This window comes from Salmo trutta, chromosome 1, assembly GCF_901001165.1.
Source record: "Salmo trutta chromosome 1, fSalTru1.1, whole genome shotgun sequence".
NCBI classification, from domain to species: domain Eukaryota; kingdom Metazoa; phylum Chordata; class Actinopteri; order Salmoniformes; family Salmonidae; genus Salmo; species Salmo trutta.
This window is the reverse complement of record NC_042957.1, coordinates 51,453,983-51,475,885: the sequence shown is the minus strand read 5'-3', so window position 1 is coordinate 51,475,885 and position 21,903 is coordinate 51,453,983. Positions and strand designations below refer to the sequence as shown.

The 21,903-nt window shown below is 44.9% G+C and overlaps 1 protein-coding gene across 2 annotated transcripts in view; it reads left to right on the top strand.

The window, feature by feature from the left end:
• Positions 1 to 14,408, top strand: part of LOC115199047 (KN motif and ankyrin repeat domain-containing protein 2) — a 30,179-nt gene extending 15,771 nt beyond the window's left edge. For both annotated transcript variants that reach the window (XM_029761576.1, XM_029761567.1), the window contains exons 3-13: positions 6,413 to 6,482; positions 6,934 to 8,379; positions 8,690 to 8,902; positions 8,997 to 9,111; positions 9,222 to 9,980; positions 10,108 to 10,195; positions 10,469 to 10,688; positions 10,948 to 11,090; positions 11,473 to 11,673; positions 11,989 to 12,087; positions 12,205 to 14,408. In XM_029761576.1, coding sequence (XP_029617436.1) covers positions 6,443 to 6,482; positions 6,934 to 8,379; positions 8,690 to 8,902; positions 8,997 to 9,111; positions 9,222 to 9,980; positions 10,108 to 10,195; positions 10,469 to 10,688; positions 10,948 to 11,090; positions 11,473 to 11,673; positions 11,989 to 12,087; positions 12,205 to 12,261 — 3,381 coding nt within the window. In that variant the 5' untranslated portion in view covers positions 6,413 to 6,442 and the 3' untranslated portion in view covers positions 12,262 to 14,408. The remainder of the gene's footprint in view (positions 1 to 6,412; positions 6,483 to 6,933; positions 8,380 to 8,689; positions 8,903 to 8,996; positions 9,112 to 9,221; positions 9,981 to 10,107; positions 10,196 to 10,468; positions 10,689 to 10,947; positions 11,091 to 11,472; positions 11,674 to 11,988; positions 12,088 to 12,204) is intronic.
• Positions 14,409 to 21,903: the final 7,495 nt, after the last annotated feature.

Genomic DNA, 21,903 nt, shown 5'->3' with positions numbered 1-21,903 from the left:
TGCATACAATATAGCTCAGTATTTGTATTATTTATTTGATAGTCTTTTTTGCTCATCTTTATCAAGGGTGCCAATACTTCTGGACCTGACTGAAATACTAGCCCTGAGCGTTTTCTTCCAGAACTAAACCTACTGTATCTTACCTACTAACCATGATGGTCACCCTCCTCTGATCACAAAGATATGTGCATTGTGTTTGTGTGGTAAGAAATGTGGTATGTCATTTTGATACAGGTGAGGGACATCTGTACCTTTTATTGAGGGACTGTGTAATAACAATGTAGCGGTATATTAGCACATTCTGAAACAGCTTCGGTGTATCAATGTTGCAACAAGTCACAATGATTAAAAGTAGCACACTCTGGCATCCAACAGGACATCAGCCGTCTCAGAGACAGATCCTATTTTGTGCTTGAAGGATCTGAGTTTTTCTCCCCTTGATTTCTAATCTTAATAGTCAGAGTGGGGGACCCTGGAGGCGAGCAATGTTAACTTCCTCTGGTCTGGAACGAGGGGAGGAGGGGAGGGGGGCATCAGTCTGTGGCAACTCATTCCTCCTGGAGGAGGGTAGAGAATGGCTGGAGGAGAAGAGGAGGAGGTTAAGGTCTGGGAGTGTATCACTGAAGAATGGTTGGCTGGCTGTGCTGGTGCTGCTGAGGAGGAGTGGGGGGGTACACTGGACTCTGTTCACTGTCATCTCAATGGAACACTGTTTACAGCCCAGAGAGAGGGAGTAAGGTCACCCACATACATGGTGGAGCACACACACGGCAGACACACACTTACGGGTGGACACGCACGTACAAACACATCACGGACACACACACACACTCACTCACACACACACACACACACACACACACGCAAACACACACACACACTCACTCACACACACACACACACACACACACAAACACACACGCAAACACACACACACACACACACACACACACACACACACTCACTCACACGCAAACACACACACACTCACTCACACGCAAACACACACACACTCACTCACACACACACACACACTCACACACAAACACACACGCAAACACACACACACACACACACACACACACACACAAACACACATGCAAACACACACACACTCACTCACACACACACACACACACACTCACTCACACGCAAACACACACACACTCACTCACACACACACACACACACACTCACTCACACGCAAACACACACACACTCACTCACTCACACACACACACACACACACACACACGCATGCATAAGTGCACACAAACACACACACACGCATAAGTGCACACAAACACACAAACACCCAACGAGGCACTGTCGTAGAGGCAGATGCAGAAGGTTTGGGGGAGGAATTGGATCACCAGGCAAAGCGTTAAATAGAGAGAGGGGAGAGAGAAGAAAGCGGCCCATAACAGAGTACGTGTTCACTTGACGTGAGCAGGAAAGGAAAGGAATATTCAACTAAAGTGAGAGTTAGTATGAGAAGGAGAAAGCGAGAGAGAAGGAGCGTGTAGAGGAGAGTTTTGGCCGTGGTCATTGCTGAGGGCCGGGATGTTTGTCACGCTGTGTAGCTGAACTGAACACTCTAATTATATCTCATCAACTGTGCCCCTGTCAACCAGACCTCCACCTTCCTGTACTCTCTCAATGCCACACACACGCCACCTTCCTGTTCTTTCTCATAGACACACACACACACACACACACACACACACAGAGACATCTGACACACTCACATTCCACATTCCAGATACGCTCACATAAGCATTTATATTGTACTCATACCAGGAAATACACATTAAACAATAAATCTCATTTGATTTGTTGCGACTACTTTGATACTAACACTACATGTCCTGTCATCATTTTGCAGATGTCACATTTGATCTTACCAACGTTTTTTTTATCATATCAAATTGTTTGCCTTCTTTGTTTGTGTGTGTGGGGGGGGGTTGTGTGGGCACGTACGTGTGTGCGTATCTGTGTGTGTGTGTGTTTGCATGGGCGTGCATGTCTGTGTGTGTTGCCATATCAGTGTGAGAAAGACAGAGATAGGGAGAGCTACAGTATACCGAGAAATTCAGGCTTCAAAAATACCAAGTCAATTTAGTCAATGTTTCCAAGTGCCCTACTTTCCCTGAAACGGGCAAGAGCATAAACAGGCGCTGACGAGAGTCATGAGATTAGAGGGAGGGAGAGGACGAGCGAGGGGAGAGACAGAAATTGAAATGAGCAGAGAGAGACTCCTTTCTTGCTGATGGAACAGAACAGAAAACTGGGCATGAACTAAGTATGCCCTGAGAACAAAATCAATTCAGGTCCAAACTTTTGATGTTTGTTTTTACAGATTCAGCTGGTGAGGCTCCAGTGGCTAATGCAAGAGATGTAATGCTGAAAAAGTTCATCCCCAGTTCCCACAAATGAATGACCTAGAAAGTAAAGATTTAGCAGACGGGGAGACACACGGAATCAGAGACCCCTCATTGTGGGCAGTATGTCATCGCTGGCAGCATGTCACTTTCCTCTTACCACAAGCAAACAGAAACTGCAAAGGGTGTCAGAAAAATAGCTCGGCCCTCACTATTAACTTCTAAACAGAAATGTTAGTACACCAATAGCAAGACGTCTTGTTGGCGAATAGAAAGAAAGATCACAACAACATGAAATATGCATTGGTTTTCTCAGTGTCGATCCCAGTGTGCATTTGGTCATTGCTTTGATTGTGTTTAATGTGGTGAATGTACTATCCTGGGTTGAGTGTATGGGAGCAAGAGGAGGGGGAAGGGGGATGAGGGGAGACAGTGGTCAGCTGAAATCTCTTTATCGTCAGCTGACGAGTAGAGGGGGAGAGAAAGAATGAAAGAGGAGGGAGGGAGAGACAGAGAGAGGGAACAGAGAGGGGAAAATAAATGGAAAAAGAGTGGGAGAGAAAGAAAGGGCGAGAGTGTCTGTAAACCCTAAATCGAGAACCTCTGTTAGTGTTCACAAACGATTCCTAATAAGGCTGTAACTGGCAGCCTCCAAACTTTCTCTCCTGGAATAAGCTGCCAGGAAACTTTCCCCTTCTAACTCTTCTCCTCCTCGGAATATTAGAACCAGAAACAAACAAAAGATGTACTATCGGGCAGAAAGATGTACTATCGAGCAGAAATATGTACTATCGAGCAGAAAGATGTACTATCGAGCAGAAAGGACATAAGCAGGCAGAAAAGCAGAGAAATGGCTAATTGAGGCTAAATATATTACACAGAGAGATTCTTAGGGACATACACAAGATGTTAGATATAGCCAACCCACCATATGACCATCCTACAGTATGACCAATTAAACTCTCAGGCCATCCCAACAAAGAAGCAGTATATTGACCAATACAAACCCAGCTTATGCTACTCTGCCCTTGTGAGAAAGAGAGACTCTTCAACTACAAGGGTTGTCATTGTGACCCTACACTCTTAGAAACAAGGGTTCCAAAGGGGTTCTTCGGCTGTCCACATAGGAGAACCTTTTTTGGTTCCAGGTAGAATCCTTTTTGGTTCCAGGTAGAATCCTTTTTGCTTCCAGGTATAACCCTTTTGGGTTCCATGTAGAACCCTCTGTGGAAAGGGTTCTGCCTGGAATGAAAAGGGTTCTACCTGTAGCCAAAAATGGTTCTTCAACGGGTTTCCCTATGGCAGTCCTTCTCAAATAGTGGGGCGCGCCCCCCTGGGGGGGCTCGGAGCGATGCCAGGGGGGGCGCGTGACCCCGGGGAACATGCTTTTTCTTGCAGCGGGAGTAGTTTTTTTTTTTTTTACCGAACAAGAGCACACAGCACAGAGCAGGAGATATGAAGTGCAGATAACAAACCCTTAAGAGACACCATGTAAAAATATTTAACAGGGATGAAAAGAAAGGCGGAGAGAGACGGCGATAATGAGACAAACGTAAGTCTCCCGAAAGCTAAGACGAGGAAATATGACGAAGCGTATGTAGCGCTTGGCTTCACTGTGACTACGGTGGGAGACGGAAAGACCGGTATGTTTACTGTGTCTAAAAATGTTGGCAGCGGACAGCATGAAGCCAAATAAATTAAGGCGTCACTTAAAGACATTACACCCCAATCACGCTGATAAGCCGCTTGAGTTTTTTCAGCGAAAACGTGCCGAATATTGTCAACAATCGTCCCGCTTTGTGAATGCTACTTCAGTAAACCAGCGAGCACTGTTAGCATCATATAAGGTTGCGTACCAAATTGGTCAGTGCAAAACCCCCACTCCATAGCAGAGGAGCTGATACTGCCTGCAGCATTAGACATGGTCTCTGTCATGCTGGATGACTCAAGTGCTGCAAAAATAAAAACTATCCCTCTGTCCAATGACACTGTCGCCAGACGTATAAATGACATTGCTAACGATATTAAAGAACAGCTGGTAGATAAACTCAAAGACAAACGTTTTGCCTTACAGTTCGATGAAGCAACTGACAGCAACAAAGACTGTTTGTTTATCGCTTATGTACGTTTTGACATGACAAACTCCCTGTGTGAGGATCTACTTTTTTGTAAATATGTCAGAGACAGAGCCACAGCTGAAGAGCTATTCAAAATGCTGGACTGCTTCCTGACTGAGAATTGGCTAAAGTGGGAGAACTGCATTGGTGTTTGCAGTGATGGTGCACAGACCATGGCAGGGATGAGAAAAGGACTTCGGGCACTCATCAAGAAGGCCTCACCTAATGCTGAGTGGACACACTGTGTTATACACAGAGAAGCACTGGCATCAAGGCACCTTTCCTCTGAATTAAGTGAGGTTATGACTGACATTGTAGGTGTAGTCAATTTTATAAAGACCAGACCACTAAAAACAAGAGTCTTCTCTGCTATCTGTGAGGAGATGGGAGCTGAACATCAAGCTGTGCTGTTTCACAGTGAAGCAAGGTGGCTGTCACGAGGAAAAGTCTTGTCCCGAGTTTTTGAGCTCAGAGAGCAGATAAGAATGTTTTTGGAGCAGGAGCACAAGTATGACATCACAGAAAAATGTAGTGATGAGAACTTCCTGGCAAAACTGGCCTACCTGAGTGACATATTTGGAAAGCTAAATGAACTAAATCTACAGCTTCAAGGGAAAGATAAACACCTCCCTCAGGTCACAGACAAGATCAGCTCTTTCACTTGAAAGCTTGCAATGTGGGGCAGGCGACTTGATGAAGGAAATACTGATTCATTCGAGAACCTGCATGAATTTGTTGACACTACTGACTATGATGCCACCTCAGTGATTCCATATATTAAGGAGCATATTTCATCACTGATGGGATTCTTTAAAAAGTACTTCCCTGAAAACAGTTCCCAATATGACTGGGTGAGAGATCCTTTCAATGCACCAGCTCCAACTGGTTTCAGCTCTGCAGAGGAGGACCAGTTCATTGATATGACGTCTGACTCCACATTGAGACTGAGGTTCACATCACAGACACTGGGTGAATTCTGGCTGAGTGTAGAGAGGCAGTATCCACTCTTAGGGCAGAGGGCCATGGGCATTCTTCTTTCTTTTGCAACATCTTATCTTTGTGAGACTGGCTTCTCTGCTGTTGCTGCACTGAAGACCAAGTACAGGTCCCAGCTAAACATTGAGCAGGAGCTGAGAGTTGCAGTATCATGCTTCAAACCCCGCTTCGAAAAGCTGTGCTCTGCAAAACGTGCTCATTGTAGCCATTAATCCTGACTTCCTCATTTTGATAAAAAAAAAAAAAAACAGCACATTGTTTTATTCATTTTTCTTTTATAGGTCAAAATGTTTCATATATTGTGCTCCTGAGTTAATGTTGCTGATCAATTTGAATTTATTATTATTTATTGATTATATTTAATTTTATTTTTCAGTATCAAATGGTCAAAAAATGTTTACAGTTTAAATAAGGGTTTAATTAAAAAAAAAAATTCAGGCAAATTGATGCACTTGAAGTCTTTTCTGTTACAAACAAAAAAAAACAATGTTAATAAAGTTATTCTTTGTTGTAAGTTGATCTATATTTCTTTCTTTTTTATTTTTCTTTAATGTTAATAAGGATACAATGTTATGCAGAGGTGTACTTATAACAATTTTATAGACAAATGATACTATTTACAGTCGCGGCGGAGAGTTGGGGGGGGGCGCGAAATGTTTACTTCTTCCTAGGGGGGGCGTAACAGAAAATAATTGAGAAGCACTGCCCTATGGGGACAACCGAAGAACCCTTTAATGTTCTAGATTTCACCTTTGTTTCACTGGCCTTTCCCCTGCTGGTGTATCTATGGTATCCCCCTTTGTGTACAATGTATTGTCAAATATCTTACAGTGGGTTGCTCCATTAGGAGTAGTTCTTCTGACTGTGTTGTGGAAGTGTTTGATAGGTTTGTATGACTGTGTCTTTCTCTCTCCCCAGGTGAAGTGTTGTGGGTAAACGTGTGACATCATGGCTCAGGTGCTGCACATGGACCCCAGCTTCCCAGGAGGTATGGTCCTAACTCCACTCTTTCTATTTCTTAACATCATAATACTGAATCATCTCCCACAAACTATCATGTGAGTGAATCATCTATTTCTCATGTAGGGACTGTTTCCCAGACACAGATTAAGACTAAAAAGTCATTTCAATGGAGTTTCTCCATTGGGCATGCTTCTCAGTCCAGGATTTAACTTAATCGGCCTTGGCCTAAAGTGTTTAACATCCATAATAACTTAGATCAACCTAAGGTCTTTAGATATCTTAAACCAATCAAGGTCTGGCTATAACCTACTACTTTATTTATCAAACTTTGTTTCTACCTAATTTGTGTAGCTACTATTAGAGTGCATACCCAAGCACTCAGTATCCCCGAGAGATAATGCTATTTTCTGAAGTCTGAGTCCGAGATTAGATGGTAGATTTCCGCTTGTTTTAACTCTATTTCCTGTTCCCTGCAGGGAAGCTTACCCCGGCCGCTCCCCCCTCCCTGCACGGGAAGGAGCAGGAGGCGCCCTACTCTGTGGAGACCCCCTACGGCTACCGTCTGGACCTAGACTTCCTCAAGTATGTCAACGACATTGAGAAGGGCAACACCATCAAGAAGGTGCCCGGTCAGCGCCGGCCCCGCTACGGGTCTCTCCCCCGGGGGTACGGCTACACAGGCTCCTGGTGGACCTCCACAGAGTCCCTGTGCTCCAACACCAGCCAGGACAGCCGCCAATCATCCTTCTCCTACTGCGCCCCGGGCTACCACCCACACAGCTCCCACTCCCAGAGGCCCAGCTTCAGTATGGCCCGGGTGGAGAAGACCCTGCTGGACGCCCGCAGGAAGTTGGAGGAAGAGAAAGAAGGGGCCCCCAGGAGGTTCTCCAGCACACTGGGTAGCATGCACAACAGCATGGCCGGATCCACCACCTCCCTGAGCAGCGCCCACAGCTACAACCGCACCCATGGAGGAGGAACGGGCTCCTTCACCCCCATGAGTTCCGGCCTGTCCACGCCCGTATCGCCCACCCCGGCCCACCTGCAGCATGTGAGAGAGCAGATGGCGGTGGCTCTCAGGAAGATCCGGGAGCTGGAGGAGCAGGTGAAGACCATCCCCGTGCTCCAGGTGAAGATCTCTGTGCTGCAGGAGGAGAAGAGGCAGCTAAGCGTCCAGCTGAAGAGCCAGAAGTTTCTGGGACACACGCTTGGCTTCGGCAGAGTGGGCCGGCCCCGAGGGGAGCTCTACATCGACATCCCAGAAGAGGAGGTGAGCTCTGGAGCTGGAGCCACCACCAGGGTTGCAGCAGGGCCTCTGTCCCCCACCACCCCCACCAGTCCTGAGGGCTCCAGGCCGCAGGCAGACTCAGGCTGTGAGATTGAGGACACGGTGATCGTGGGTGGAGCGCGGCCGGCTGGGCAGAGGGAAGTGCGTACCATTGGGGTGGGACCAGAGGAGGCGAGGGGCAGCCAGCAGGTGGATGTGGGCATTGGGGTGAAGGAGCAGGACCTGGGGCTGGTGCCGGAGACAGAGGCCCTGAAGAGCCAGGTGGGCCAGCTGGAGGGCCAGCTGAAGAGGATGATGCAGGAGCTGCAGGCTGCCCAGCAGCAGGGGCAGGCAGCTCAGAGGGAGAGGCAGGCTCTGGCCCCCCAGGCAAACCCCTCGGTCAGGGCCACCAGTCTGAGCTGGCAGGAGCAGCAGGGACGCAGCCTGCAAACGGTAGTCAGCTTTACCCAGCAGCCCCATCTCCGGGCGCAGAGAACTGTGGGAATCCAGGTGTACACGCTGGAGCAACCAGCCACTGTGGTGGGGGTGGGCACGTTGCTCCGAGCAGAGGGGTGCAGCTCCCCCTCCCTCCCTCCAGGTGGTACAGTCCTGGAGGGAACCCACAGAGGACATGCACAGGCCCTGGGCCCAGAGGGTAGGTCTGACTTCAGTGATAAGTTACAAGTGATATCAAATTAAATGAAGTAGGTTTAAATGGGGCGGCAGGTAGTCTAGTGGTTAAGAGCGTTGGGTCAGTAACCTAAAGGTCACTGGTTCAAATCCCCGAGCCCACTAGGTGAAAGATGATGTCGATGTGCCCCTGAGCAAGGCACTTACCCCTATATGCTCCTGTAAAATGTACCAATGTTTTCTATAACAATGAGTTGTTAGGTTGAAAAACCATGTGTTTTCTTTGATTGTTGATCCCTTCCATTTTTTTGTCCTCTTCCTTTCCATTCCTCCAGATGCAGCTGTTGAGCTGCCCATCGCCATCTCCTCCAAACAGGTCAGAGAGGTCCTAAGAAGTGAGCTGTCCACCTCTGTGCCTGTCACTAATCCTGCCATCGCCATTGATACCATTGGTAATCAGATGGCTTTGCTGTATTTGAAGGAAGGAGAGACACCCCAGCACGCTGCCATAAACACCATCCATTATCAAGAACACCCATCAAAGCCAGGTAGCTATGGATCGTACGACTCCTTACCTTAACCCTCCCGCTAACTGTCCCTGACGTAACATAACATTGTGGCAACATTGGGTGTTCTCTCCAGCTGCGGCAGCCTCTCCCCAGACCGCCCTGAGGTCCATTATGAAACAAAAGGCTGAAGGAGAACCTGGCTCTCCATCCACCAAGAAGAACCTGCAGTTCACTGGAGTCAATGGAGGGTACGTGTGTTATTGATAGTCTATGACATTGCTTATGTGTAACAGTGTATTCATGTTACACTACAGAGATCGTGAGTTGACATGTGTGATAGATCAGTCCTGTCCTGCAGGTATGAGTCCACCTCCTCAGACGACAGTAGCAGCGAGAGTTCAGAGGAGAGTGATGCCAGTGAATATCATGAGACCACAGAGAAACTCCCAGAAGCACCAGAGTCTGCAGCGGGACAGCACCAGCGAGCAGCAGCAGTCCCAGTCTCTTCCACAGGGCTAGAGCATGCCACCCCGCTCCCAGCCACTACCGTCCAACCACCAGCCTGCGAACCTGCCTCTGAGCGGAGCACCAGCCAGTCAGCAACCATCAGCATAGGACTGCAGCATGCAGCCACCTCATCACCAGCCTTGAACACTGCCGTGCAGCAATGTGCCTCTGACTCTGCCCCCACTGAGACTACCTACCCGTCTCCAGCCAATGACTGTGTCCGTCAGGGGAGTATTGTCCAATCATCGGTCCCAGACCCCATCCCTCAGGAGTGTACCTCCATAAATACTAGCACTGAACCCACTACACCTGAGCAGTGCCCCATCCAATCAGCAGCTACCTGTTCTGCACCCCCCAAGCCACCCAGATGCCAACCAGAAGCCACTAACCCGGAAGTAAAGCAGGGTGTCACCCAATCAAATACCACCGATGTCACTGTTCAGCTAAATGCCATCAAATCACAAACTACTGACCACGCCCCTCAGCATTGGGCCACCCAATCGTCAGCTACTGAACAAAGCTCCCAGCAGAGGATAGTCCAATCATCAGCCTCGACACCAGCACCTGGAAACGCCCCAAGTGCTACCGGAGCAGCCAATCAAGAAACCAGGTAAACCAGCACAACCATTTAAAAACTCAAATCAGTAGATCTGTCATTCCATGAATGATCTCAAGTGCAGTATGATATTGTGTATGTATGTGTTTGAATTTGCTGTGTTTTCTTTCATCTCTGTCAGACTGGAGTTCAGTGAGAGCCTGATGTCATCTCTCCATGCCCTGCAGAAAGCCCTGGGTGAACCCAATGCTTTCAGCCAGCAAGCAGCGGTATGCTATTCTCTTTTACTCTGCCCACCGTGCCAGTTTACATGACTTCATCTGTGACTTGTCATTTCATATAGTCACTTTCTACATGATTGTGTTCATGTAACCGACGGGGATTTGAACTCGGGTCTCCTGCACTTTACAATACTGGGTTATCCCATTAAGCTAAGGCTATTAGGCCTACATTCATCTGTGTATCATAAACAGTGTGAGTTACTTTGACCAGTCCTGTCTGGTTGTCAGTCTGAGACCGGTGTCTGTGTTTTCCCTCCCCAGAGGACAGCCTACACCACGGTGCTCCAGGAGTGGCTTCGTGTGTCCTGTCACAAGGCAGCTGACACTGCCATGGTCAGGGCCTATATGGATACCTTCTCCTCCGTCTCCCCACAGCTGCTGAAGTTTGTGGTTAATATGGCCGACGGCAACGGCAACACGGCCCTGCACTACACCGTCTCCCACTCCAACTTCCCTGTGGTCAAGCTGCTGCTGGACACTGGTGAGTGACTGGGGGCTGTGTGTGTTTACAGACAAGAGAATAGTGGTTTACTTTTATGGTGGACAAGTAAGTGTTTGGTTTGTTTGTACAGTACATGGATCAGCACTGTATGAATGTGTATATCTAACACAGACTTGTGGTCTGCCATTGATACAATTGACTGTCTGTATAACCTTTATGTACTGCATGACTGTTAGTGGAATGGCTTAGGAATATAATTCCCATAATAAACGTGTCCTGGTCTCTCTCTCCCTGTCAGGCCTGTGCAACGCTGACAAGCAGAACAAGGCCGGGTACACAGCCATCATGCTGACAGCTCTGGCTGCCTTCCACTCTGACAGTGACCTTCACACCGTCCTGCAGCTGCTGCGCACAGGGGACGTGAACGCCAAAGCCAGCCAGGTACACTATGCCCCCTGCTGGACAGCAGGCCTCCCTGCACACAGCCAAGCTCAGGCAGACCAATGACGTCCCTCCCAAGCCCCTGACAAAATGGCTATTTCAGCTGCTTCAGTTAGATGGCTCCTTTGCGTGTATGTTGCTGATAGCTCCACATTGTATCTATGTTCTGATGGAATTAAAATTCTCAATTGGTTATGTTGGACCAGGACATGTCTTTCTTGCCTCCAATGGTTTTGTAATTTTGTGAAAGAAAAGCTGACTGTTGGTGTTAGGCCAGCTCTTATAACTACTGCCTGGAGTTTTTCCAGGTCAGAAGGTCACACGGTCAGGAGACTGGTAAAACCAGTGGCCTTCCTAACGGGTAACTGTTGTATGTTGTTAGGCGGGTCAGACGGCGTTGATGCTGGCAGTGAGTCACGGGCGAGGGGACATGGTCAGGGCGCTGCTCTCCTGCGGGGCACAGGTCAACATCCGCGACGACGACGGCTCCACGGCGCTCATGTGTGCCTGCGAGCACGGCCACGTCGACATCGTTCGTCAGCTGCTGTCTGTGCCAGGCTGTGATGTCACCCTCACTGATAACGTGAGTCAACAAACCTACTCCCAAACTTCTAGGATTTTACATAGCATTTTACTTTGTTGTTTTCCCACCCCGTTTTCCCTACTCTCTGTCTAACAGTATCTGTGAGTTTGTCTCCCACGTCAATACAGTGTCTTTGACCGTTTGTTTTTTACTTTCTCTTCTGTCTCTCTATTTTGCTCTCGGCGGTGCAGCTCTGTGAACCAGCTCCCAACCCTGTCTCTCATCCTTCCCTCAGCCTGACCTACTTTGTCTTGTCTTTCTCACCCTGTCTCTCTTTGGCAACCAACCTATGGTTATTATCTCTCTCTCCACTAGGATGGCAGTTCAGCCCTGTCCATAGCCCTGGAGGCCAGTCAGAATGACATCGCTGTGCTTCTCTACGCTCACCTCAACTTCGCCAAGCCTCCTTCCCCTGTAAGTGTTGTCAAACAGAGAATTTCCGTTAACATTTGAACAAAAACAAACACACAACACACACACTCACTTGTGGGTGCATCAGGTGGTGATTTACAATATTGTTTTACCCTCAAGGTATCACCAAAGTCTCCTCTTTTGGGATCCTCTCCCCCCTCTGGCGAAACAAAGTGACCACGCTGTTAGATACCTTTTGGCGAATTTAGCAGCACCGCTTCAACCAGCTCCTCAACCATTCCACCACAAGTGTTGATACCTGTGTATATATGTGTGTGTGTTGGTGTATGTGTGTGTGAGTCTGTCTGTGTGTATTGGTGTGTGAGAGAGTGATTGTAATGGTCTTTTTCCTCTTCTCTCTGTCTGTTCTCTCTGTATGTACTGTATGTGCACGTCGGCATGAAACCCAGCACTTGACACAATCCTAACGCATCTTTTCTTTAAACAAAAAGGAATTCATTGTGATGCTATTCTTTAAGCACAAGCGTCTGTTTTTTTTGTTACAGTGTTGGTTGAAATCAATCTCAGAAAATATTCACATGACAGAATAAGCTATTCCCAGCTCAACACACAATCTCAACTCAGCAATAATCCCACTTACATTCATGTTGTTTTTTTATTGCCACTAGATAAGCAATATTGTATTACTTTACTGTAGTTCATTATTGTAGCTTATTTTTGTTCATATGCATTTCTTACTTATTACTGTACAAGCAATATATGTCATTCTATATGTCATTCTATATATCATTGATAATCGATTAGTTGCAATGACACAGTAGGAATATGTTGTCTCATCCCAATCATTTATGAAATGTATAAAGTCACCCATATCACTGTAGAATTATGAATTCACCCATATCATTCTAAAACTACCAAATCACCCATTTCATTCTGAAATACACATATCTCTCTGAAGTGTCCTTTATCGATTGTATCAGTCAGCTGATTGGTGCTAAAACAATTCTGATACAGGACTCCAGTTTAATTCAGCACAATACGTCGAGATTTCTACACAACCTTTATTTACCCTAGAGTATTTTTGATAGTCTTTTTATTCAATCCAAATTTCACAGAGGTAACGGTATGGATCTCCAACATTGTTAACAGATGACAGACTTTACACACAGCATTGCTACTTTAGATGTCAGACACCTAGCTGTGACGAGGCCTAATGTTGTTTGAAATGATGGTCTTAGTGGCTAACTTCCAACCACATTTTTAGTCATGGTAACAGTTAACAATTTTTTCTGAATTTTTATCCAAAGATCTTCCCCTCATAACAACTCTTTTGTTACACTGTATGTTGTGGTGACTCAGTTTGAGTGTAAAAATAATATGTATTGACCAGACAGATAATTCCCAACAAAAGATTTGGTAACGGCAACATTATCGTTGAGGTCAATCAGTTGTAATGTTCATGAGAAGGCAACTAGAAATGATAGCTTCTCTAACTCTCTGATAAAGGTACTACATTTCTGAAATGAAAGATTGTTTATTTTCTTGAATAAAGGTTTTATGAGTGGTTTTACTGAGGGAAGGAGAGACATGGGGTGTTTGGGTACTGTCTAGGGTGTGTAAGGTGGTAGGCAAGGTTAGAATTCCTGTTCAGTGGTCATCCTTTTTGGATTGGTTGGTAACTAGAAAGTGACAGAATGGACTATGGATCTAATGAAGAATTTGCATTGTAATATAGGTATACCAAAATTATAATAATATATGACATGATTCTACAGTAGTAGTGATGCATAAAATTATAATTTAAAAATGATTGAAGTCCAGAATACAAAAATACACTGAGCATACCAAACATTAAGGACACCTTCCTAATGTGGAGTTGCCTCACCCTCTGAAAGGCACACATACACAATCCACGTCTCAGTTGTCTCAAGGCCTAAAAATCCTTCCTTAACCTGTCTCCTCCCCTTCATCTACATTGATTGAAGTGGTTTTACAAGTGATGTCAGTAAGGGATCATAGCTTTCAGCAGGATCCACCTGGCCAGTCTATCATGGAAAGAGCAGGTGTTCCTAATCTTTTGTATGCTCATTGGTGTCTCAATTTGGATTTCTCTTTTTACGTCAATTTTTTCCCCCCACCTTTAATTTAGGATTTCCTGAGCAATTGGATTTGATAACGTTTTATATTTGTTTTACTTTCTTTTTTATACATTTATATTTGTATTACTTGTTCACAACTATAGGTTTACCTACTCGCACATTTGTTTTTGTTTTTTGACTTCTGTAAAATGCTCCCTTTGTATTTTTCCCCATTTGGTTTTATGGGTTTTTGGAAGAAAATAATAAATCAGCCTTCATCGTAAATCGTCTCTGTGTGTGTTTCTAGTAACAGTAGAAACTGGACCAATCTCTCTGATTATGCTAAGTAAGGCCTTCTTGAATCTTCAATACATCGTGGATGATAATGTAAGTATAATAAATTCCAAAACAATGTTCCTCTGCCCTTACGTAGGCTATTAGACTAATCCGTGAAACTAATAATTATAATAATAAGAGCAGACTATTAGCCTACTCTGCAGAGGGTATTGAACAGGACCTTGCACGCAATTAACGTTTGGCAAGGTGTTTGAATAGAGCGTTTCTCGAGCCAGCTGTAGCCTAATTGTGGATGATTTGACCAACAGAGCGCGCTGTTGCATTTAGTGTAGTCGTAGATTTCTTGGGCCCGCTGCGCACGCTGTCATGTCTGCAGCAGACCAGCAGAGGACACTTGTAGACTGAATTTGTGTTGGAGTCCAAAATATTGTTATCCCAATTTCCGTCAAAAACAACAAAAACAAAACCATCAAAAAAGCAGACTTCCACTTTGGCAAATAACCCAAATCCACTGCGCAATGCAATGCTTAGGCTGCCTATAAACCCCTTCTCAAAATCAAATCGCCTGCTGCCAATGCCATCAACATTCTAAACACTTGAATCTGGTCTATTAATCATTACCTCGTGCATTAAACATGTTCCATCACGATTTCCAATTGTATGGGACACATAGGCCTATTCTAAACTAAAGTTGTAAGTTGTTAACATGTTCTTACTTCAGCTATGTCACCGAAGAATATAGATTTTGCCTCAGAAGAATCAATCATATTTTACATTTTGACACAGTTGACCCCATTGAATGATTCGTTTTGATTGATTTGCTGGTCTATTGATATGTCGATTTTTAAAGAGTTTTGTGAAATTACGAAATGTACCTTCATTGTGATACAAAAATGTTAAATAAATAAGTGAAACAGTAAAGCATTGATGAAATTTAGATTGTATGGCTCATGGTACGAACAGGTTAATCACAATCAGCATGACTTTCTTACAAAAAGCTAAAATGTTCAGAATGTGCCTATATATGCTATGAATAGCCAATAACGTCAAACAAGGAAAGTGACTCTGATGTCTTAGGGCATACTATCACGGAAATATTATCTGAATCGAAGTACATACGTACAATGCCAGCGCCACGATAACTGAGCGACTAGGGTGGAACCAAAACACTGAGATAAAACCGACGCATGTTTCCTTTGAGATAAGCAGAGACAGAGATAGATGCCCTTATCAATGTGCACCCCACCTCTTGTTAGAGCACCAACTCGTCCAAATATGAGATCATTGCTAGACACGTTGAAATTCACATTCAATTCCTTTGTAATTGTGTGTTCGTTTTATAGGCCTATACACGTTACCAGTCAAACCACGTTACACGTTACCAGTCAAACCTATACACGTTACCAGTCACACCTACTCATTCAAGGGTTTTTCTTTATTTTTAATATTTTCAACATTGTAGAATACTAGTGAAGACATCAAAACTATGAAATAACACATATGGAATCATCTAATAACCAAAAAAGTGTTAAACAAATCTAAATATATTTTATATTTGAGATTCTTCATAGTAGCCACCCTTGGCCTTGATGACAGCTTTGCACACTCTTGGCATTCTCTCAACCAGCTTCATGTGGTAGTCACCCGGAATGCATTTCAATTAAAAGGTGTGCCTTGTTAAAAGTGAATTTGTGGAATTCCTTTCCTTATTAATGTGTTCGAGCCAATCACTTGTGTTGTGGCAAGGTTGGGGTGATATACTGAAGATAGCCCTATTTGGTAAAAGATCAAGCCCATATTAAGGCAAGAACAACTCAAACTTTAAGACATGAAGCTCAGTCAATGTGGAAAATTTCAAGAACTTTGAAAGTTTCTTCAAGTGCAGTCGCAAAAACCATCAAGCGCTATGATGAAACTAGCTCTCATGAGGACTGCCACAGGAATGGAAGACCCGAGTTACCTCTGTTGCAGAAAATAAGTTCATTAGAATTACTAGCCTCAGAAATTGCAGCCCAAATAAATGCTTCACAGAGTTCAAGTAACAGACACATCTCAACATTAACTGTTCAGAGGAGACTGCGTGAATCAGGCCTTCATGGTCGAATTGCTGCAAAGAAACCACTACTAAAGGACATCAAGAAGAAGAAGAGACTTGCTTGGGCCAAGAAGCATGAGCAATGGACATTAGACTGGTGGAAATCTGTCCGTTGGTCTTTGTGAGACGCAGACTAGGTGAACGGATGATCTCTGCATGTGTGGTTCCCAACATGAAGCATGGAGGAGGAGGTGCTTTGCTGGTGACACTGTTTGTGATTTATTTTGAAATTCAAGGCACACTTAACCAGCATGGCTACCACAGCATTCTGCAGCAATACGCCATCCCATATGGTTTGGGCTTAGTGGGACTATCATATGTTTTTCAACAGGACGATGACCCAACACACCACCAGGCTGTGTAAAGGCTATTTTTCCAAGAAGGAGAGTGATGGAGTGCTGCATCAGATGACCTGGCCTCCAACAAATTGAGATGGATTGAGATGAGTTGGACCGCAGAGTGAAGGAAAAGCAGCCAACAAGTGCTCAGCATGTATGAGAACTCCTTCAAGACCGTTAGAAAAGCATTCCAGGTGAAGCTGGTTGAGTGAATGCGGCAGGTAGCGTTGTGGTTAGAGTGTCGAGCCAGTAACCGAAAGGTTGCTGGATCGAATCCCTGATCTGTCGTTCTGCCCCTGAACAAGGCAGTTAACCCACTGTTCCCCGGTAGACCGTCATTGTAAATAATAATTTGTTCTTAAATTACTTGCCTAGTTAAATAAAGGTTCAATAAAACAATGCCAAGATTGTGCAAAGCTGTCATCAAAGCAAAGGGTGGCTATTTGAAGAATCTCAAATATAAAATATATTTTGATTTGTTTAACTTTTTTGGTTACTACATGATTCCATATGTGTTATTTCATAGTTGTGATGTCTTCACTATTATTCTACAATGTAGAAAATAGTAAAAAAAATATAGAAAAACCCTTGAATGAGTAGGTGTGTCCAAACTTTTGCCTGAAACTGTATATGCAAATTGCACCTACCTGAGGCAGGTAAAAGTTAACCTGGGCAACATGATAGACTACCTTACTTTTCCTACGGTCGTGTATTAGAAAACAAGGACTGTTTTGATATAATTACTATAATAGCATAATACTGATGAATATAATGATTATTCCTTTGTTTAGAATTTGTTGCTGCATGTGACGTTTTACCAAATATCTCTCTCGTGACCCCAGCGTCAAAGAGAGGTTTCTCAATCTCACTTAGGCCAACGGCATAAGGGCAAGTTAAAGTAGGCTTAGCTACATTTTGTAATGGCTCCTATTTTACTGCCCATCAAACAGAGTAAAGTGAAGAGCATGGACGTGTACTTAACAATATATTTTATTATTCATACAAAATGTCTTCTATAATAATATATATATATATATATATATATATATATATATATATATATATATATATATATATATATATATATACACTGCTCAAAAAAATAAAGGGAACACTTAAACAACACAATGTAACTCCAAGTCAATCACACTTCTGTGAAATCAAACTGTCCACTTAGGAAGCAACACTGATTGACAATAAATTTCACATGCTGTTGTGCAAATGGAATAGACAACAGGTGGAAATTATAGGCTCCAAATAAAGGAGTGGTTCTGCAGGTGGGGACCACAGACCACTTCTCAGTTCCTATGCTTCCTGGCTGATGTTTTGGTCACTTTTGAATGCTGGCGGTGCTTTCACTCTAGTGGTAGCATGAGACGGAGTCTACAACCCACACAAGTGGCTCAGGTAGTGCAGCTCATCCAGGATGGCACATCAATGCGAGCTGTGGCAAGAAGGTTTGCTGTGTCTGTCAGCGTAGTGTGCAGAGCATGGAGGCGCTACCAGGAGACAGACCGGTTTGGCGGTGGGTCAGTCATGGTGTGGGGTGGCATTACTTTGGGGGGCCGCACAGCCCTCCATGTGCTCGCCAGAGGTAGCCTGACTGCCATTAGGTACCGAGATGAGATCCTCAGACCCCTTGTGAGACCATATGCTGGTGCGGTTGGCCCTGGGTTCCTCCTAATGCAAGACAATGCTAGACCTCATGTGTCTGGAGTGTGCCAGCAGTTCCTGCAAGAGGAAGGCATTGATGCTATGGACTGGCCCGCCTGTTCCCCAGACCTGAATCCAATTGAGCACATCTGGGACATCATGTCTCGCTCCGTCCACCAACGCCACGTTGCACCACAGACTGTCCAGGAGTTGGCGGATGCTTTAGTCCAGGTCTGGGAGGAGATCCCTCAGGAGACCATCCGCCACCTCATCAGGAGCATGCCCAGGCGTTGTAGGGAGGTCATACAGGCACGTGGAGGCCACACACACTACTGAGCCTCATTTTGACTTGTTTTAAGGACATTACATCAAAGTTGGATCAGCCTGTGGTGTGGTTTTCCACTTTAATTTTGAGTGTGATTCCAAATCCAGACCTCCATGGGTTGATAAATTGGATTTCCATTGATTATTTTTTGTGATTTTTGTTGTCAGCACATTCAACTATGTAAAGAAAAAAGTATTTAATAAGATAATTTCTTTCATTCAGATCTAGGATGTGTTGTTTAAGTGTTCCCTTTGTGTGTGTGTGTGTGTGTGTGTGTGTGTGTGTGTGTGTGTGTGTGTGTGTGTGCGTGCGTGCGTGCGTGCGTGTGTGTGTATTTCACTATAGAACATGTCTTTAGCAGTACTGTCTGTCTGGCACAGAGACGACCACGGTCAGGAACTTCTGCAAGGCGGCTTGGACGTCTGGCGTGAAGGCGCGCCCCATCTGGCAGGCCAGAACAATGGTGAGGCAGTCGCCCAGCACTTAGGAAAAGGAAACGACTGAAACGTTAGTCATTGATTTGCAAGAACAGTATTCTCTTGGATGTAAATCAATGAGGAAAAATGTATTGTTCATTTGTTTTAGGCACGCCCATTAGTACTCATATTTACAGGTCTTTTCAACTCCAAAATCTTACCCTGAAGTTGTCGGGATCCACATGAAGTTTCTCGGAGTGCAGAACGCTCAGCTCAACGTAGGTGTTCTTGATGTCATCCATATTCTGCACAGCTCAATCCAGGCCATTCAGCACAGTGATGCCATGTTTGGCAACTTTTTATTGCCCACGATAGCCGCTGCGCTGTTTTAAGTCTCCAAAGGTTCCAAAGTACCTCTGAGTCCATGGATATACAATAAGACACCTGGAAAATACAAATTGCATTATAAGATACATAATATAAACTAATCAATTTAGTTCAATGAATCCATATAAATATAGCTATTAGGATGACAGTACAAAAAATATTACAGTAGCTAATGTTTAGTAGCTGCTGAGACAAAGTGTGCCCTCATCATTAGTGAGATTTCTCTAACTGACGGAGCTGTTCTTCAACACCACCAAGTTCACCCTGAGCATTGCTGTCTCTATGCTTCTACCTGACCGATTAGCGGAGCTGTCCTTTCAGCACCCCATTTTCACAGTCTAAAGAGAATCCTTGTGTTGTCGTGGTATGGCCAAATGTTGACAAAGTACAAGCTTAAATTGTGACACAGGCTTTGACCCTACTGACTATGCGTCCAGCTCTGAAGTTTTGTGGACTGCTGCTTTTCAATGGGAGTTCACCCATTTTCATTCAATATCCATATCTCCAGGAGCCAGGGGTCTTCAAAATGTTCTTGCCCAGGGACCCTGTCCCAGGTAAACCGGCGGCCCAAGGACCCCCACAGTAAGTTAGCGGGGGAAAAATCCACATCTTGTCTTATTATCAAGTGAATGATACACTATACTGTATATACAAAAGTACACTACATGGCCAAAAGTATGTGGACAGTCCTTCAAATGAGTGGGTTCGGCTATTTCAGCCACACCCGTTACTGACAGGTGTTTGAAATCGAGCACACCGCCATGCAACCTCCATAGACAAACATTGGCAGTAGAATGGTCTTACTGAAGAGCTCAGTGACTTCCAAAGTGGCACAGTCATAGGATGCCACCTTTTCAACAGGTCAGTTCGTCAAATTTCTGCTCTGCTAAAGCTGCCCTGGTCAACTGTAAGTGCTGTTTATTGTAAAGTGGAAAAGTCTAGGAGCAACAACGGCTCAGCCGCGAAGTGGTAGGCCACACAAGCTCACAGAACGGGACCACCTAGTGCTGAAGCGCATAACGCGTAAAAATCGTCTGTCCTTGGTTGCAACACTCACTCTGGAATTCCAAACTGCCTCTGGAAGCAACGTTAGCACAATAACTATTCGTCAGGAGTTTCATGAAATGGGTTTCCATGGCCGAGCAGCCGCACACAAGCCTAAGATCACCATGCGCAATGCCAAGCTTAGGCTGGAGTGGTGTAAAGCTTGCCGACTCTGGAGCAGTGGAAACGCGTTCTCTGGAGTGATGAATCACGCTTCACCATCTGGCAGTCCGTCAGACTAATTTGGGTTTGGCAGATGCCAGGAGAACGCTACCTGTCCCAATGCATAAACTGTACAGTTTGGTAGAGGAGGAATAATGGTCTGGGGTTGTTTTTCATGGTTTGGGCTAGGCCCCTTAGTGACCTAGACAATTCTGTGCTTCCAATATTCGGGCAACAGTTTGGGGAAGGCCCTTTCCTGTTTCAGCATGATATTGCCCCCATGCACAAAGTGAGGTCCATACAGAAATGGTTTATCGAGATCGGTGTGGAAGAACTTGACTGGCCTGCACAGAGCCCTGACCTCAACCCCACTGAACACCTATGGGATGAATTGAAATGCCGAATGCGAGCCAGGCCTTATAGCCCAAATCAGTGCCCGACCTCACTAATGCTCTTGTGGCTGAATGGAAGCAAGTCCATACAGCAATGTTCCATCTAGTGAAAAGCCTTCCCAGAAGAGTGGAGGCTGTTATTGCAGCAAAGGGGGAACAAACTCCATACTAATGCCCATGATCTGGGAATGAGGTGGAAGAGGAAGTGTAAACTCCAAACACATTTTCACTAAAAGCAGCTGTTTAGCTGGATAAACAAAGGTTGGCTATTAGCAGGTCCTTTTTCAAAGCATAGGTCACATACTCCAGTAAGTGTTATTGGCTCAATATTAGGAGTTGAGAAATAAAGTTGACATCGTTAAAAAGAAGATATGCTCCTCTTTCTACTGTCGTTTAGTCATTCAACATTAGTTTATTCTGTTTTTGCCAGCGATATTCATAACATTCAAAATAAAATAATAACAAATCCACCAAAAGAAAGAAGAAAATAATGGCTGAATAACTCTGCCATGCGCCCATGACTTATTTTATCTATACTTGGCTGTGTGCCATGAGTTGTAAACAACTAAGATGACACGCTATGACAAGAGATAACCAACACCCCGTTTTGGAGGTGGTTTCTGGGCAGCAGCATTGTGCTTGGGCAGATCAGACAATACATTAAAAGGGCC